General features: G+C 28.0%; 1 protein-coding gene across 2 annotated transcripts in view; it reads right to left on the bottom strand.

Annotated features, from left to right (window-relative positions):
* Positions 1 to 8,393: 8,393 nt before the first annotated feature.
* The window catches only part of LOC123300650 (monocarboxylate transporter 10), a 29,407-nt gene continuing 16,511 nt past the window's right edge, over positions 8,394 to 21,289 (bottom strand). The window contains exons 2-3 of one of the 2 annotated variants that reach the window (XM_044883255.1): positions 16,538 to 17,743; positions 8,394 to 8,490 (exon numbers count right to left, since the gene is read on the bottom strand). In XM_044883255.1, the coding sequence (XP_044739190.1) occupies positions 8,447 to 8,490; positions 16,538 to 17,743 (1,250 nt within the window). In that variant the 3' untranslated portion in view covers positions 8,394 to 8,446. Of the gene's footprint in view, positions 8,491 to 16,191; positions 17,744 to 21,289 lie in introns of those variants that run through there. The other variant, XM_044883254.1, reaches the window with a different exon arrangement.

Genomic DNA, 21,289 nt, shown 5'->3' with positions numbered 1-21,289 from the left:
TTATTAAAAGAATCGCACAATCTTTAAATAAGAGGAAGAAAATCACTGATTTTCATTACGAGGTCATGATATAAAAAATGACTTTTTTTATGGTTATATTGTATTTATTAAACCATTGTAGTTTCACTGCGCCTCCACCATTTATATACTAAAACAAATGCCAAATCCTTAAAAAAAACTCGTTTTGGACTTTTGATCTCCAGCTTTTTTTGATCCCGAATTATCATATACATATTATATAATGTATATATGGTGTTCTCAAAGGCAGAATTCGCTCAATGAGCATTTTAGAATGTCCATTAGCGATTTCTATAAGTAAGACTTCACTGTATAAAAAACTACTAGTAAGAAATTACTATAATAAAAAAGTATATTTTTAACATGGTAAGTAAAGATTTCCTTGCTTCCAGAAAATATTTACTTACTATACTTTAATTTTTGAGCAGTCAAATACATATTTTCTTGAATAAAATATTAAGATCGTGGACTCAAAAAATTTTTACTTGTTATAAGAACATGACAACACAACAGCCAAGTAAATGAATTTACTTCAAACTTATCAATCGAATAATTTTTTGTTATAATGTAGTGCAACTTTTATGTGTACATAAAAGTATTGCTACGAAAGATTTTAATATTCGGACTTCTATTGTAATTTTACATGTTGATATGAAATAATTAATTAAACTATTATTTCTGAACTATTTTTGAACGCTGTATAAAATATATCTGTACTATTATTTCTAATAAATAAACCATATATCATACACAGTGGGAAATTCCATTCGCCTGGTTATTATCAATGGTGGTCAGTTTGCTTGAATATCAATGATATGATCAACATTAGGAAAATTTAATCTTTATTAAATGATAATTTTTATTTATTCATCATAACTTCCTATTTATTTATATTCCTTTAAAAAGCTATATGTTTTCATTCATTGAAATTCTAAAATTTTAAAGATGCCAGTATTTTATTTTGGTACAATATACGGACGGATAGTCACAATGCTCACGTAAGGTAAGTTAGACAAGATCGGGATCCTTTTGTAACGTGCACTTATTCAGTGGCAACTCATAAATTGCATAAATACAAAATTTCAAAAAATTGACGAAGAAATAAAGTTTTTCCAACCCCCTCCCAATTACAAAAAAATGCTATTTCTTCTACACATAACATCTTCTACACGTATTAAAATGTTTGTCATTAAGATAATACCAAAGTGCTCCAACGTCTATGATATTTACAAAAAATTCATCAAAATCCATTATTACAAATACGGAAAAAAGATGCATTTCTTTTAAAGATTATAAAGATTAAGTCACTGTAAAGATGTCTATGGTGGGAGCGCAAGTCACTGTATTAAACTATCTACTTACAGCTTGAATTTTTCAGCACCTTCACTAGAACTGTATTATTAAATATTTAGTGCATTTTATCTGTTAACGATATCATAAATTTTTTAATCGGGAACAGTCTCAAAAAATTGGCAATATAAACTTTAATGTTTTGCGTTTTTCAAAAATTGAATAAACTTTTTTTACATAACTACATTTAAAATAACATTCTGTGTCGATAATTCCTGTCGTAAGTTTTATGCAGCAGAAGCGTTGAAATAAATACCAAAAAATGTCAATTTAATTTTTAATTAAAGATTTAGGATTAATTACAAATTTTATTCGTACCAGTATTTTAGATTCATTCTTTATTGTACGTTCTCTCTTTGTAGTAACTTTGTATATGGTAATAAAATTATTTAAATAGTAATTACTTTTCAGTGTACATTTATGCAATGTTACTACTAGTCTAGTATTAACTATTGATGATACTTCTTTCTGATCCAACGCTGAATAATTGAAATGACTGAATGCGAAAAAAAAATCACTTTTATGAATGATTAGTTTCAGCCGCAGCTTATGCAATTGTAAGTTCCTACTAGTAATAGCTATTGCTGCTTATAAGCCGTTATAAATCAATTGTTTTTTATGCGTTTTAAGTAAAATAAACAGTAATAAACGACGATTGGAACTTATATTGTTTAAATACAATTATTAGGCATAGACTAAGAAGAGCAGAATTAAGATTGGATCTACAAAGGTTATTTTCATATGTAAAGATTCAAATTTTGAATATTTTACGTCTTCTATATTTAAAAAAAAAAAACATTTCAAACAAATCATACTTTTATTTCTGCATTGTAAATACTTTGACCTGAACATAAACCTTTTAAATTTTCAGTTTATAAACCTTTTAAATTTGTAGACTGTAGTAATATAATTGATTTGATTTTTATTAACCAATTTTTAATCTTGATTTTTATTAAGTAAATTTCCAAATATTATGATTGTAATTTTTAGGCCAATGTCTCGTTTTTATGTCATCTATATAGAAAAAAATATTACATATATTAAATAATTTATCAAAAAATAATTTCTTTTTAAATAGGTTTTACAAATGCTATAATGGCTATCCCTCACTTTACCTTCGAAAATTTCTCCTTGTTAAACTAATCTATATGAATTCACAAAAATGAGATTGTAAACAAAGTTCAATACTATTATTTAAATTTGAACTACTAATCCAAATAATTCCAAATATTAATCACTTTTATGTTCATTAAAATCTATCCTGAGTCAATAATTAAAATACATATATATAGATAGGTAAATCCATTCCAAAAAGGGTATTGTTTGAATTTGCATAGGAATGAATTAGTTTTCACAAATTTCATTTCGTTGAAGCAATCAGTTCATTGCTTTAATTCGCTAATGTAAATCACTTTTGTACTGGTTTCAAATAGACTCATCAAATCTAAAGCCCTAGAGGTGAAGTTATATTTTTCTTAATTGAATATTTTATTGTTTACTTTTTTTGTTGTTGCAATTACATCATTGATTCGATAAACGAATCAAATTGCATATTACTGGCTAATTAAAAACTTTTCAAACGCTTTAAAATATATAAAATTATTTTTCTATTCTCTAAAAGAAAAATTGCATTAACATTTTTTTTATACAAATTATAATATATAAAGAAAATATAATTTTATAATTATTAATAAAATTGTGTGACGTATTTACAACCCGTTGTGGCTGCGAGCCAATCGGAATCACGGTAAATTCACATTTTTCAGCTTGTTTCTATGGAATATACGTTATATCATAGTAAAAGCTAGTTGACAGAAACCATTTTTCATTCTGCATTTTATTTTATCATTTCTCCCTGCGGTGGCATTACTAAAGCGATTTATGGACGTCACTGTCATTTGAATTTGCAATTTAGAAAAACTTTTTCAATTATAAAATTGCATAAAAAATTAATTTAAAAATTTTTAAAAGTAATTTTAAAAAAATTAACGAAAAAGTTTAAATTAAAAAACATGCAACTTCTCCATTGAGAGAATTTTTTGAACGACAGAGTACATTTTGGTAGTGGAGTTTTTTAGTTGGTTGCCCTTTTTAGTAGCAACGTAGACAAACATGTTTTTACTAAAATTAAATCTCTACGGAAACCACCAAAAAAGTTAAAAAATATATTTCCCATTTAATTAGTCTGAATATTTTATGGACTAAATTTTGCTCATTTGTAAGCAATTTTGATGCCATATAAATATGACACAATTTAAGAACACGAAACCATCTTGGCGGGAGTGATGGGAAAAATGTATTTCGGTGGAAATTTCAAACAAACTTGTGAATATGTTGAAAATACTTCAATAATATTACTCCATAATTACAAATAATACTCGGCATACGCCAATAATTACTCTTCAAAGCGACCAAAAATTTAAAGTCACAAGCAATTTTGAAAAGACTGTTAATGAATGATGAAATTTGCGTTACATATAAAAATAAAGTGGGGAATTCCTTAGCCTAGATGGGAAAAGCTGCAACAACAAAAGAAAACTTCGACTTGATTCTACCTGAGAGGCTTCTTTTATAGAACGTTCAAGTAGCCACCACAATATTTCTGCCAGGCCCAGTTTGATTCAATTATGCTTTTAATGTTAATTTTTAGGTATTCAGGTATTTGTAACTAATAATTATTCACTTCAAATTCACTTTTAAGATAAATTGGAAGAAAATAGCTTAATGAAATTGCAAAGCAAAAATTATAAATTTAAAAAAAAGAAGCTAAATTAGTTCAATTTTTACGAATTACATTAATTACGAAAAATTTCGAATAGAAAGTTCATAATAAGTTCACTTGTTAAGGGAATCGTGAATTGTACACAACAAAACTTCTTACTTGAGTGGGTTTATTCAAATTTTAAAAAGTACCATTCCTATTGAAAGACCCTGTATACATTATATAAAACATAATGTTCAGACGAGACATGTCCTGATATGTACATAGAAATTAGTATAAAAGCTGTAATGTGATAATAGCTCTATATACGTCTAGTAAAATTGCTAGCCAATATGTACTATTATTGATAATCGATTTCAACATTTACTATGGGTATCAAGGACTAAATGAAGGAACGTTATGTTACAGGACTAGTTAAGGATTATTATTGTTAGATAATATATTGTCTTACAATTAATTTATCATTTCAGTGTGCGATGTCATCACATCAGAATTATATACGTGAAAGTATGTTCTAAATGACGACCGTCATGTTTCGTTCTTCATTTCACTTCTTCGTATTTAAATCGTATATTCCTGTAGAATATTTTGTGTCAAAATATTGAGCTCATTCTTTTTCCTGGGGCTCGGAAATTCAAATTGAAAAAAGATGCAATTTGCCGTGTCATGTCTCTCGATTTAATCATACAGTTGCCATAGACTCCGGCTTATTTGGTGTTACAAAAATGCTCCGCTCAAAACCAAAAATTTTCGACTTCTATAAAAGTGTTCCCAAAAAGAAAAATAGTTGATGGGCTGAGAATAAGTACACCACACAATATTTTTAGCATTGCATTAAAAATTAAATTTTTCTTTTCATTCTTTCCCCATTTTAATAGATCAATTATTTGCACCATACACATACATATTTCGACTATCATATAGTCATCATCAGTATGCATCAGTTAATCGTAATTTCCCTATAAATACTATATATTACTCCTTGATATATTGATGACGGTCTGCACTAAATAAGCTGATGGTAACTCTGTGAAAGTCGAAATACGTATTGGTATAATACAGAATTAATCTACGAAATTGGACCAAAATCGATATTTGATTCGAAGTATCCTAGAGTTCTCGTTTATTATCTTTGATAATACTTATATACATTAAAACTTAAATTGTTTGCCAATAGTGTTGTGTAGTACATCCGTCGTGTAGCAGTTACCAAAAATGTTGTTGGAAACATTTTCGAAAGTTTCGATAGTAGTTTCAATAGAAATTGCAAGAAAAGACTAGGTTTGAATTATATGTCTGTAGGTGTATGATTTTTATTTCGATTTTTTTAGTTTCAATATAAAATGCTAGAAAACACTACGTCTACCTAATTTAATTTCAGTTCTAATCATTTTGGTTTAGGGAAATCGATATAAATAAAAACATACTTAAATAAGTTAAAATATTATTTTAATATTATCTCTTTCAACTTTTTTTTTTTACAATTTTTAACATTTATTAAAATATATTTCCATAGAAGACATTAAAACTACAATTCTATTTAGTAATTAATTCTAAAAAGTTTTTGTTACTTATTCATAAATAATATATAAAAAAAATTACAAGGGAATTAATTAAGTAATTAAAATAAAAACAAAAAAGTAGGTATAAAAAACGTTTAAAAACATCACATTTGACATTTGAAATGAATTTGTAAATTTGGACTTTTAGTTAATTAAGGTTGCTTTATATTTATAAAAAAAATTTTTTCTTGTATGTAGGTACTTACATTAATTTATATCTATTTTGATCGATTATTATAATTTGATTACACAATTTCGCAAGTATTAGATTTTTGTAATTATAAAAGTTTTGAGTATTCAAAATAGAGCCGACAAATAAAATGTTAACAAATATCCTTTCCTTAAAAAATATGGCCTAGACTAGTTTTAGTGAAAATACCAAGACTAAAAATTTTTTGACATTTTCCATTGACTTGCATATCTAACGAAAGTAAAAGCCACAAGGAATATCCTGCAGGTGAGTTGTCAACTTTTTTTTTGGTTCACTAATACTAATTACGTTCATCTGTTAATTCATTGACTTACATCTGATATATAATATAATCGTGAAAGTTTGGATGAATGGATGGATAGATGTTTGTTACTCTTTCACGCAAAAACTATCGAACGGATTTGGATGAAATTTGGCACAAATATAGATTATAGTCTGGAAAAGCATTTTTTATCCCAGTAAAACAAATGGTTCTCGTGGGATAGATTTGTTTTAATTTTCATAGAGCAAAGGATCAGAAAATGACATTTTGACAGGCCAATTTTATTCCGGAAAAATGCACGTTTCCTATGGGATAGCATACAGGAACTCAAGAAGGCTTGGTAAATTTAACGTAATAATAAAAACTTTCAAAGTCTTTTTTAATCGCGGGTAATACCTCAAGGGTATATGATTGTCTACGAAATATCGTTCAAAACATAAAGTTCACAAGCTTTTCTAGATTGGATATTTTTATTAAAAGTAGTCTTAAGCAACCCATTACAGGAATATTGGTTATTATTTTACATTATACAAAAATTAATTTCCTTCGGTAAACAGTTGGGTGAAGGTCCACCCTAATTCGGATCTTTACTACAAGTTTTTTGTTTGTTCCCATGAGACTGTATTGTTAAGCATTCGATAGCTGATGTATAGTTTGTATTTACTACTTTAACTTTAACAATATGCGGTTTTAATTTGGCGGAACTATAGTATTTATCCTGTATATTTCACTAGGGAATTGTTGAAGGTTGTGGCTAGTTTTATATTAGAGTTTGATGTTTAAGGTCAAAGAGTAATAAAAAAGCAAAAAATTATTTTTTCTATGTAAATTATTCCCCTGGCCATTTTAGATAAAACAAAACATTATTTTAAAGAGAAATCGTCCGACTACAAACCAATATATTTGTTCAATTTACATATATGTCAACGTAATATTGTAATTTCCGTCAGATTGTAAACTGGTTACAAAATAACCAATCTCTCCAACTAGGGCTAACTCACCCATTAACGAAAATGAACTCATCGCGTTATTTTTTGTTAGTCCGGATCGAGTTGGCACGGGTTTCCATTCCGGTCCATTTTTTTGAAGTCAAATTTGCAATTTTACTAGTCAGTTAACAATCTGATGGAAATTAACTATTACGATGACATATGTACCGTTTAGTGAAAGCCTTGTGATTCAGAAACTATCAAATTATTCAAATGTTTCGATCTATTTATGGTTTGAAATTTTCTATTATCCACTTTCATAAAACTACGATTTAATATAAACAAAAAGCAACCTTAAGTTTTATAAAATTACAAATTACAAATTAGGCGAGGATCACACGATAATTTAATTTAAAGCCATTTGTTGTTAAGTAATCGAGTAAAAATTATTATCAACGGCTTAAGATTCGCTTACACTTTTTTATCATACTTTCTACCGATATAAAATCAGTTAAATCTTTAAATCTTAAAAAAGGCATAAAATAGGCATTTACAAATATCACAAAAACTACAGCAAATTCATCGAAAATATTGTCATGAACATTTAAATTAAAATTTTAAATAGCATTTATGTTTTTAGGCATATTTATAAGTTAATAAAATGTCAACTGCCCAGAAAAATTATAAAACTGGTTCCGCCTAGGCTTCAAATGAATATGCTGTTATCTTATTTGCTCAAAAATTTAACGATCAATTTTTAACATTTTCTACAATGACGAAGATAACAAAAATTAGAAGCTAAATAAATAGTCGTGTGAACACTCGTTGAGTCACTGTGAGAAACATTTTACTTAAAATAGTATGTAATAACAATTTTTAAATGTAGGTAATATTTTGATATGGTCAGAATTTTTAATATCGTTGTTCTATTCAAAATATTTTCGTTGCACCTAAATAATATTCGATTTCTTTTTAATTTAATAAGGTAGTATACTCGTGATAATAAGAGGTATAAAAATATTTTATATTATTTCTTGTATAATATCAAGAACTGAGTATATTATTTTAAAATAGTCGTTTTAAAAAATATCAATCATTTTCATTTTTTTTATAAAGAGAACTTCTAAATGTATTCGAAAAAATATGAATTTCTTTATACTTTCTTTGGTTTATAGCATTATAATTATGCTCAATTTTAAAAATAAATAAAGGACACTTAGCTTAATATTAAGGTAAAATTGCATTTTTATTCGATTTCAATGTATAAGAAAAATAACTTTGCAAGTAAACTACCTTAAAAATAGATTTTTACTCTCGAAAAGAAAAATTTTTTTGTATCGGAAAAATTCAATAATTTTCATTTGCATCAATAAAATATTATTATACGTATGATTAATATTTCTTCTTTGGTGTAGTAGGAACATCCGATAGAGATTCTGAAAAATATTTCAAAAAAAATAATTAGTAAAATTCCAAAAAAAAATGCAAGAGCAAAGATTTGGATAGATTTTATTATTAATAAAGCTGCGGTAGGCCACTCAATCAAACTCATTCAAAATCCCATTTGCTAGCTTAAAATGTTTAACCAAACAAGAACATATAAGCGAAGTAAAATGGCTTCCGTTTTATCTTCAAATCCATGGTGAAAATAAGAGTTGGGAAGAACAAAGCCCTTAAAAACCGGATTAACAAGCAATAATACACGTTTTTGGAAGCCTGATTTTCAGCTTCCGAAGGAAAATCACTGGATTTTGATTCTATTTTTAAAGAAGCGTGAAATTTGCGGTTGAAAATTTTTATTTTCATATAATTGTCTTCCAGTGACTTCTCTTTGGGAAATATGATAGCATGTATTATTGTTCATTGTTGGCCATTGACTTCAAAATATATTGTTCAAAATAATTTAAAAAAATTTGACTGAAAGATCAAGTTTTCATTGCAAAGACATTAAAAGAAAGGATAAATGGGAAGATACAAGAGAAAATGTTTTATTTTCCCTAAAAAATCCTAAATAATTATGTGACAAATATATTGCAACATTATTGTTAACGAAATTTTCATGAACCAATCAAAATCATTTTTTCAGTTTAATAAACAAATATCATAAAGTCAATAACATAATCAATTTGTTAATAAATTTTCTTCATTTCAGATAAAAATAATAAAAAATTGTATTTGTCACTTAATTTCATTGATAGTCTATTTATTTTTTATATTATTTATGAAAAATTGAAATAAAATATCCTTGAAAAACCTCGTGCAGCTAATATAAAGCAAGATACTAAAGAATCGCAGGGACAGATGAAAGAGGTCCAACTTGCAAGAAACCCGAAACTTTAAAGATATTATTAAATCTTAAGTACAATTATGCTTAAATTCAATAATAAGTTTGTTGGTGCGCCTCTGACTTTCATCCACAGTAAATTCGTTAAACTAAGATGATACAAGGGAACTGACCTAACTTACTTAATATGTGTTCGAGTAAGTTTATAGCATGCACGTGATTAAATAGTTGTGATAATATTTCAGTCATGTAGCATTCTATTGTTTCAACATTGAATGTGACAGGGACATAAACGATATCACCAAGTTATGGAAACTCAAACTCGATAAAGTGATCCAATCTAAAATGCTTAGTGATTTTAGTGAAGCTGCATGAAGTAATGAAAGTGAAGTTACATGTAGTAATGAACTATTGGTACCATTTTGCCAAATCGATGACTCGGTTCTCGTATTTGCTTTATGTCAGGATGCAATCCCTCAATTTTATTTTTACATGAAGCTATCGTCTTCGAGTCACTTGTGCACGGAGAAAGTAAAGTCAGAAATACAAGGAATTATATTGTTCCACACAAACTTCCATTATCCAATACCAATCTAATTGAAACATGCAATGAATATATTATTCGGAAAAAATATTTACACTCCATTTCCTTCTTAGGGATTGATTTAAAAAAAACAACTTATACACCTGCTAGAGAATAAACGTCTGCAAAAATTACATAGGAATTGCTTTTCGATATGTTGAAATCTTCGAAAATGGAATACTTTTGGAGGATTTTCTGCTCAAGTGAATATGCCTTAGAAAAAGCCAGTTCCTGTGAGCACATTTGATCAGAGTGTCCAATGTTTAAGGTTTTAGAAAAATTGGAAAATTTCATAATTTATAAACAAACTACTATCCTCTCCGTTTTAGGTTGTAGGCTGTACAGGCTATCTCTTGAACCGGAGGTATTAAAACCTATAATAATTACTTGCATGAGGTGTCGTGTATTCGATCTCGATAGCCGTGGAATTACATCGGTTAGGTTGTGAAGTTACACTGGCTTAAATACACGATCTCCTTCACAACACTTTACAGTAATAGATACAAAACCAGCTTGATAATTCCGCAAGAGAGAGCGAAAAAACGTGATGAATGGCTTTTGAAATGTTAATTCTAACTATATAAAATTGTAGAGCTTTTAGTCAATTTTCTGGTTTTCATGAAAGTCGGTTCAGTTTCCACGACTAAACGTGTATTTATGTATGTATGTATTATTGATAATTTTTTAAATATTGTTACTTTGAGCCCAAAACTCATACAAACAAGTATGATTATAACTTAACAGTTCAATGATCGATTATAGTGAAATGGCCCTCATTTATGCATTAAATGAACCAGAAAGACAATATTATTATTAGGTAACCTATCTAACACATTAGTTATTTTCCTTTTACTAACTAGATCTTAGATGATTCTGAGTTTAATATGCGTACTAATTATACAGGGTGAGCCATTTTAATCTATGCATCTGAATATCTCACCTATTAAAAATGACCTCGACAAAAATTTTAGATTTTGATGAGGGACATCATATTCTGACATCAGATTTGACCTAGTTTTTCGGGTTTCTTTGATTGTCATTCTAAATCCTCAACGGTAAGGATAGAATAACATTTTAAATTGGAAAATGCATCCTCTTAAGAAACGAACATTTTCATTTAAATCATTTTTTCGGAAATCGTGAGCTTTCGGACGAAATGCGACTTAAAAATATGTCCTTTATTGCATTCAATCCAAAAAAAAAAAACAAAAAAACAAAAAAAAAATACTGTAGCCAAAGGTTGCATTATCGATAAACTTTAAGCAGTTTTTTCTTTCGATTAAATTGAAGAAAGACATATTTTTAAGAACCTAAATTTGCTATTAAAGCAACCCGAAGAACTAGGCCCAATCTGATGTCAGAACATTATGATCCAGCATGATCCATCAAACTCCTTTATAAATCGCAAAGATTGTTATGAAAAACACCTAAATCAGAATACTGACGTATTTATCGAAGAAACCATCTTTGTAATTTTATTACGATGAAAAATCATGGGGAAGCATATAACTTTATAATCAAAATCAAGGTCAAATGTGAATAGGGTGTTTCTTAGCTTTGGTTGATAGAAATTTTCTTAAACGTTTGAAGATCATCAATTGTTTGATTTAAACGTAGGTTATGACTTTCTTGTGAAAATGATTGATGGAAAACGCTAGGATGTGTAAACGATTTTAATTTCTTCATTGGTAGTTTTAAAATGTATCATTTTCCAAAATAATTATGAACCAAAATCAGTATCACTTCATTTCAAACTAAAATTGTGCATAGAAGGAAAGCAACTGTTGTTATAAAAAATAACATCTTGTGATTTACAATTTTAAAATTAACATAGACATGGTCATTTTTTTAAACTAACAAATTATGATAACCTTTCTCTATATTGACCTCTAATTAACATTATAAATTATATAAATCTTTTTTACTGCAATGTTTTTGTTAAAAACTAGGATAATCAAAGTAAAAATAGAAATTAGTTGATACAAATGAAAAAATTTCTTTTTTAGAATCTCAGGGTATCGGAAAATTTCTAAATTCGCCATAAAATTTAAATGATAAATATCTGTTATGAACGCATAAATCATTTTTTCCGGCATTCGAAAGAACTCGCCGCTCAGGTATTTGGATATTTTCCGAATATATGATTCGTAAAAAGCCATACTATTTATTCAATTATCTTCGTATTTGAATATCGCCCATACAGATTTTCATTAATTTTAAGCTTGTTGCCCAATCAGTCCTCCCGTTGTGAATTATTGCAAAAGAAAAAGTTGTTAGGCGCAACCCTTTCAAATTTCTGCCCTATAGTTAAATAAACTTGCCAAAATATGCTATATGGTACTTAAACTATGATGAGATTTGACTAAATATGCCATGGATTCTTTTTTCATGGTGAGTAATTACGTTATATTTAATTAATACTAAATTGGATAAAATAACAGACTTTAAAACGGTTACAAATTCTTTATATGAAACATATTATGAAATATTTAAAATCTATTATTTAGGAATTCAGCAAACCTGGCTATATTCTTGTTATAAAATTTGAGTAACAGAGCCCTATTACTAAGGTTATATTTTCTTTTCAACTTCTTATTATTAGTTTCTTATTGACATCTTTTTAGTTTTTTGACCATGTTGAATATTTGCATAAAGGAACAATAAGGGTAGTTGGAAAGCTATAACTCTGATAAAAGGCACTTCTTTATCATGAGTATAATTCATTGTGAATTCCTCATCTCAATTTTAGGGAACTATACAGGTGCGCAAAGCCTTAAGAATTGCAAAAAAATATTATACTTCGATATAAAAAAGGGCGTAAAGTTGCTCAAAAGTTAACACCCCCAAAAATAACTCTTTTAACACTAATATAACCTGCATACAATTATCAAACTACGTAGTTCAATTAAGAGGATATGTAGAGACAGGTAAAACATTATAAACTTCGAAAACAAGCGATATCCCCTCCAAATTAAAATTGCTAAAATCAACCGTCACTTTTCAGCTCCTTTGAGCTAATGAGTGTCGTAGAAGATGCATGCTATACAGATCCAGAAACGGATCTATAACATACTCCCATTACCACCTCCTTCGATAAAAATGCATAACTCCTATATTTTCAGAGAAAATATGACTAAATATTTTTTGTAAACTCACTACATAATTACTCGTAGGAATGTTTTAACTATTTTCATATTTTACAATAGGCATTTTTTTACTCATATTTTATTTTTTTATAATTCACCATCAGCTAAAAAATTATTTTAACAATCCTTGTGGCTAAAATTTTTTATTTGTGACTATATGAACACTTATATACCGATTTGAGTGAGAAACATCAAGTTCTGATATCAGATTGGTTCTCCACATTGCTTGATCCTAAAAGGTAGGAGATATCGTAACACTTTAAATTAGAAAATTGATCCTCATAAAAAAACTATAACATTTTTTATCTAAAACATTTTTTTCGAAAATTATTAGCTTTGGAGAAAATTCGACTTAAAAATATGTCATTATTGCATCAAAAGAAAACACACTAGCTACAGAAAAATAGCCTAGCCAAAATTGGTCAAGAAAAAAATAGAACATTCGTCTATGTTAATGGCTTTGGTCTGAAATTCTTCTATGTGAGAAAGATGAATTTTTGAAAGATGAATGAAGTATTTGACAATTCTTATCATGATTTTTTTTTTGAAAAGTATTCAATTTGAGAAGACGATAGCTCAATATTTTTAAACAACAATTTTGATGTAAAATTCCAAAAATTCAATTTATATTGACGCCTGGCCAATGGGTTTTAAGATGTGAGATTCTGGATTATCCCAGTGGTAAATTGCAGCAGTGTCAAGATCAGAACATGAGAACCATAAATTTTATCGTATTTTAATCGATACCATCGTTTTCATCGACTAATTTTAAATCCAAGTATTTATCCAAATTAAAGGCAAAGAAAATTTATTGAATTTTTAAATTATAATAATTTCGACAATGCAAAACCATATTTTTGGTCCAATTTCAATAGGTATTTTAATGAATCCAGGTTATTTTTATGAGTTTTACGATATGAGGATCTTGATTCAAAATAAATTTTAAATACCTTATTACTTTGACTTATAATCTTTAGTTTAAAAAAATGGGGAAAATATTTATGTTCAAAGGATCTTTCAGTTTAGGAAAAGAGTAAATAATGAATGATTAAATGATATCACAAATATATATAGATAACAAAAAGTCTGAAAATGGTATATATTTTTTTATTGCAGGTTCTTCAATGGAAAAATATTCCAGTTTTGCAGGGAAAATTTTTCTTAAGAAACCTCAATGATTAATGTCTCCGCATTAAAAACCATAATACAGCATAAAAATTTTTATCTGAATATTTTTTCTATAAAACTAATACTTACTTATATGTATACTTGAAATGACATTGGCTATTTTCAGACTTTTTTATCATAAAATGTAAAGTTTTAGCTAAGCTATGCTTGAAGTAATACAGAGTTACTCAATAAGATGTTACAACTTAAATGGGAGATGCACATTGTTCAAAAAGATGTTGCCAGTTAAATAGATAAAACATTCATTTAAAGAACATAATAATACATATTACCTATTTAATAAAATGTATACATATTACCTATTTAATAAAATGTACTCTTATGTTTAGTATACACTCTTATAATATTTTCTTAAAATATAAATTTCACCCAGTTCAGTGATATTATATTTTTGAAAAAAAAGTGTCCCATTTACGTGGTAATATTTTACTAAACAACCCTATATACGATGGATTGAAGAAAATTAAAAGCTATAGATGAGAAAATAAAGCACAGAAGAGGGAAACGAAATAAAGAAGTTTTATTAAACAAACAAAAAATTTATACAACAAATTAAAAAATTAAAATAAAAGCAAAACAAAATTTCAATAATAATATAAAAAATTGATATGATAGTATTCAGAAAATGACGATAAAAGTTCAAATTTGATGTTATAAAAGCATTTTGCAAATTATCCAAAGACATAAATTCAGGTTTTCTAATCTTTCTAATGTGTTTTCTGGATACTACCAAATTTTTTTAAAACAACAGAAAGACGGAAAATTAATGATAATGATTGATACTTTACAAGATGAATTTTTAGTTTTCTTTTAATAAGAAATTTATCTTTTTATAAGTGATAACTGTTTAATTAAGATTAGTAGTGTCGACATGTACAAAGTTAAATAAAAGCATCACGTTTAAAACGACACTTTCGTCTTAAATTATTGGAATTGTGAAATTTTTGCAAAAAAATTTTTGCGTTAGTGCGCTTTATTGAGCGAAATATTCTTGAGCGAACGCAGAAAACGTGTGCTCATTAAACCGCCTATTTCTCTTGAACAAGCCTATTGAATGACAAGTATTTTCGTTTTAATAGCTGATAGTTGAAGAAGTTTTTAAAAAAGCTAAATAAGTATAGTGACACACTCATTAGAAAAGAATTTTTGGCTAAAATTTAACGTTTGGATTTTATAATTGGGAAACATGAAACGTTTAATTCCGCTCTTTTAGGAGAAAATATAATAACTCCTCACAGGAGATTAATCTAAGATAACGTATATCCACTGCATTCAATTTTGAAATTATACAGTTTAGGTAAACCTACTACTTCTTATGGTATTTTTGCTCTTCTGTAGACACAGGCAAGGTTCTATGTTCTAAAATCATTCCTTGCTAACAAAAGTGGTAAGAATAGCTTTTTGACCATAGACACAAAAAAATAGCGGAATCAAAACATTCCAAGGATCGCTACCACTTTCTAGAAAAGCTTAGCGTTTTTCTTAGGTTTTTTTTTGAAATTTTATAAGGCTTAATTGATCTTTAAAAAGAAAATTCAAATTTCTTGACCCAAAAGTTTTTCAAGGAATGTGCCACTGTTTCTTGAAGTAAATGAAGAAACGAAGACAATAGTTATCACAAATACAAATAAAATTTTTAAACAAAAAAATCACAAAACCAAACAAAAAACAAATATTAACAAGAAATAAAATAATTAATTATGAATACGTCTAATTAATATACAAAACGTTTATGAATATTATTTGAATAAATGATTTTATCATATTTTTGTTTCTTATCACATTTTACACATGCTTTGTTTTATCACAGAACAAAAAAAGACTTTTATAGTACCTAATGTCGTAACAATCAATTTTAATAATAATTTTAACTACATTTCATTGATTTCAGAAAGATTATGTATTAATTTTGAGATATTATGTCAAATTTCACATTTTATTATTGTATCAAGTTTGCTTTTACATTTTTGTGAGTAATGTGGCAAATTTGATTCCAGTCATTTACTCAACAGATGTGAGTTGTATCTTGATTAGAATCCCGACCTATTTTTTCGAACTAGGTACCGGTCTAATACTAAATGTTCATTTTTTAACTATTACTGAAGACAGTGACTGAAAATGAAAGCTTTGTACATAACTTTCTGAAGCCAAATAAAGGAAAAATAATAGATCAGATAAAGAAGAGAAAATTTAAAGCACAGAGTAACTATAGCATCGCTGATTAGCATTCCATAATGGAAAATCGACAACAGGTGTACACAAATTATGATAATAATGTTTACCTGCACTGGCACGAGCCACAGCATCCTTGTAACTAATTGACAATGGCACAGTACCATTACATCCATTTGTTAATGGTTCTCGAATATTATCGTTGTCATTATTACGACCAGAAGGTAAACAACCATTTTTAACAATTTGTGTATTATATTTGGAACTCTTGCTATCATTTTTAACACATCGGGTTGAAAACATAACCAAAGCACCAATAATCGGAGGAATACCAGCCAAAATAAATGGAAGTTGATAGGATCCAGTACGATCATACAAATACCCTGCAACCGGTGGACCAATAGTTAAAGGAATCGAACACATTCCCAAAAGAAAACCAATCGCTTGTGTAGCACCATCTTTTCCACATAAATCAAAAGCGATTGGACCCAATAACGAAATAAAACAACCATCAAATAAACCCATTCCTAACGAAATTACCAACAACCAAACAAATGAATTGGCGAATGTCAAAAGAATTGTTAAAATTCCAATACTGAAAAAACTGATTTGTTGCAGTAAAATACGATTGACTTTTGGACTATCGGCAATATAACCAAAAACTAATCGTCCTATACCGGATGTAATTCCAACACAAATAACGGGTAATGTTCCATCAGAATTTGGAAAATAAACATTACAAAATTCTTTAATATGAACGTAAGGTACAAAGTATCCAAATAAGGCAATTGGGATTGATAATGTCCAAATAACATATTTTGGTAATTTCCAAATATCAACGTTAATAATTTTCTTTAAGGTATCATCTTTGTACTCGGTATGTGTGGGAATTTTGATTGGTTTAAATAATAGGGCACAAAGCATAATACATCCCACCAATAACGATAGAATTCGTAATGAGTTCTCTAATCCAAATGTAGGTAAAATATTTTTTAATATCAACGGCATTATTACTGTAAATGTTGAACTACCAGCTGTTACAACACCATTTACAAATCCTAAATATTTTTGAAAATAATGCCCTAGTATTACTAAACTTGGAGTGTATGCTAAAGATGCGCCTAAACCAAACATTATGCCGTATGTAAAATATAAATATTCAACATGTTCGGTTAGAAATGATGATAAAAACATTCCACCCGAAGCGATTGCACCCCCTAATAATGTTGTTCTTCGTATTCCAATACGATCAGTAAGTATTCCAGCAATTGGTGAGAGAAAAAATGTTGTTCCAATGGTTAAGGAACCAACCAATGCTGTAACAAAAAACATGAAAAAAATTAGTATTCAATATTTAAACAAATATTTTTGCAATAATCAAGAAAAATGTATAAAATTAGCTAACCCGTGGCCAAAAATGTTTGCCTAATAATATTTTTATTATATGTCTAGAGTACTAGGAAAGCATCTATAAAAACTAACGAAGTAACCGATTCCACCCACATGTAATTGTAAATATGTTTGTAATTCATTAAATAAAGATTACAAATACGGAGGTTAAACCCCCATTATTATTATAAAAACTAACATGTTTTTATTTAAATTTATTTAATTTATAATATTTTTTTGTTCGTGAGTATATTTTTTGTCAAACCTAGCTAGATATAAACATAAAATAAGCTTGGAAATAAGGGTTGAATCATGGAATTTGTTAAAGGAATAAGGAAGAGAAGGGTAGGACAGAAAAAAACTTGCTAGAGTAATAATATATAAGATTTAATACCCGCACGTTTTGTATTACTCTTATTTTTGTATTACGTTTTGTATTACTCGCGGATAAACGACGTTTATTAAAAATGAAACCTAGCTAGATCGAATTTTCGCCCCAAAAAATCCTTGCATACTCAATTTCATGAAAATTGTTGGAGCCACAGCCAAGATCGTTGATCGAGGTTAGTATGGTAATCGAAAAGTGTGAAATTTTCTTTGTTTCGTGGAATCGTGGTTAAAAGATTCATGATTAAAATATTTGGATATTTAAGTCTGGAATTTTCTTTGTTATTGAAACATTTATTATTAAAATTTTATCAATCAGTCTAGCCAACAAGTTCAAATTAGTGAAATATAGAGATAAGAAACGTAAAAATACGTGTTATAGCACGTTGGATTCGGAAACAAACTATATCACACGTATTTGACGACTTGCTGACTAGATTATATATATTCACGAAATGAATAAATTATTAAACTCTAATCAAACATGTTCTTATTAGTGTATTTTAGCAAATTTTTCAAAAACCGTATCAGATAATCAGCAAGCATAGGTTGAAAGTTACAAGAGCAAAAAATTGAAGATCATAGGTTATTTTATGTGTCTTTAGAACAAGGAATTTTTTTTTTGAAAATCTATGTCAGGGAGATTTGCATATCACTATACGCTTAGATTTTATATTTTTATTTAAGTTTTGGCTAACATCAAAAATTTTTAATTAATTCAAAAAATATTCTTTGTTTGCGTTGAATTTATGATAACAATTTTAGTTCTAGGGTCAGTGTAGAATTTGGCAACTAATTTTATTTAGTAATGCCTACAAAAATTTGATAAGCTGTTTGTAAGTATCAATCTCAGAGCTGTGAGTCAAGTTTATATTTGAAAGACCTAAATAATATACATTTTAAATACAAAATTATCCATAAATTAATGGAAGAGTTATAGCTTATGATTTTAAGACTCCACGATGTCTCTCTTTTATGAACCTATTCAAATTATGATTTATTTTCTGAAACATTTCCTATATTTTTGTTATAAAATTTAACAAAAGTGAAAACAAACAATTGACTGAGTTAATTGTTGAAATACCATGTGAAGACAGTGTTGATTACTCTATCACATTACACATACATACATGTCACACATACATAACTGATATTCCCATATAATACACTCTAAATAATTTGCGCCTAATTTGCCCCCACGGGAAACAGTGATGTTTACGAAAAAATGTTTCAAACAAAAGTCGTTTTTTTTTTATAAGGAACATTTTTTACATTTAAACTTTTGCTCTGTCTCTAACAGTTTACAAGATGGATTCTACGGTCCCAAGATCTAATTGACCTATTTTGCTCATTTACGAACTCGACCTCACTTATTACGTCCTAAACACGCTATAAAATTTTGAGTTATCGTGATGACAGACGGACAACCGGAAATGGACTAAATAGGTGATTTTATGAACACCTATACCAAAATTTTGTTTGTAGCATTAATATTTTTAAGCATTACAAACTTGGGACTAAACTTAGTATACCTTGATATATATTACATATATTCATGGTGTAAAAATGTTTGGTTCTTTAATTCTCTCTTAGTCAAACCTATTCATATTTGATTGGGAGACTCCAGAAATTGTGCAGTTTTTCCCGATTCCCGATATAAACATAAATCCTCCAGAGTTCCGTAAATTTGGAGCTTTTTTGATTATGTATTGCATATTCAGAGAAATTCGATAGTTCCGAGCAGCACTGATATTATTAAAAGTATAATTATTTAAATTTTAATTTTTAATTATGAAAAAATTCAAAATATTAAAAATATCATAAGTATGGTATTATGGTATTAATTTCAGTATATTCCGGTTTACTTTGAGATGGCAACCCATCGCTCCAAACCTACAGTTTTTGTACACAACTAGTAAAAATACTACAGTTTCATTAAAAATACTCGATTTCAAAAAAAAAATTTGATGATTTATGTATTTATTTAAAATGAAATTGACATATCAAAACGAAGATATATCAATAACATATTGTTATCAATATTTTATTAAAAAATATAATAAAATAAATAATTACAAATATGTTCCATTTATAGATTCATCACACAAACACGGAAATTCATATTTATATTTGACCATTGTAACGTAATAAAATGGTCACCGAACTTATTACAAAGAACTTTTTGAAATAAGAATATCAGATGATAATTTTATTGATGATATTTTTATACTTAAGTATGTTTTCTAACATGCAGATAATTTCAACAAAACTAAGCCTAAAAGAGAGCTACCTTCGACTTAGTTTTGATCTTGTTCTTGATCATTGCTTGGTACACAAAATGGACCAATTTTCTTGAAACATAGCTTCGCATACTCTCCATTAAATTACCTTTCAAAGAAAAAATAATCAAAATCAATTCATTCGTAGGAGTAACGATGCCACAGACACACACTTGTAGCGATCAAACTTATAACACCCGTCTTTTTGCGTGGGGGTTCAAAATCTTTAATCTGATCAATCTAGGAATTCTTTACGTAATCTTTGTTATTCAATGTTAAGTTACCACAGGAATTTTTGATAAGTAAAAAGCGTTTTTGAGAAATTACACCCTAAAAAATTATTCTTTTCTTGCTTATTTTAAGCAGGACACATTTTGGAATGTGATGAAATTCTTTAGTCAAACAACTAACTCCCCCAAAATATTCTCGTAGAAGACGTTCTATTTCACGAAGTTTTTTGATTGCTCGGAGCTTAAAATCAGCTCGGTAATCGGTAAAGCAAACGAAACTTGTTTCTTGTTGTTTTAACAGTAAATCATCGAAAAAAATTCATTTTGTTCGTTTACGGAGTTCGGAAATTTTTGATTTCGCGGAAGTTCAAAATTGGTGAATCTTTTTTTTTTTTTGTTATTTTTACATGAAGACCACCGAATATCAAATTTGAAAATCATTGTGTACGATAATCGAAAAAATGAGCAGTTAGTTCTCCCATACTCCTAAAACTACAGGAAGTTGCGTAATTAAGTTTTAAAATATTAAGCTTCGATGTTTCAGACAGCGGAACCTCATTTTATCGAGTTTCAAAGA

This window comes from Chrysoperla carnea, chromosome 5 (assembly GCF_905475395.1).
Source record: "Chrysoperla carnea chromosome 5, inChrCarn1.1, whole genome shotgun sequence".
In the NCBI taxonomy this organism is placed as follows: domain Eukaryota; kingdom Metazoa; phylum Arthropoda; class Insecta; order Neuroptera; family Chrysopidae; genus Chrysoperla; species Chrysoperla carnea.
This window is presented reverse-complemented; position numbering and strand designations above follow the sequence as displayed.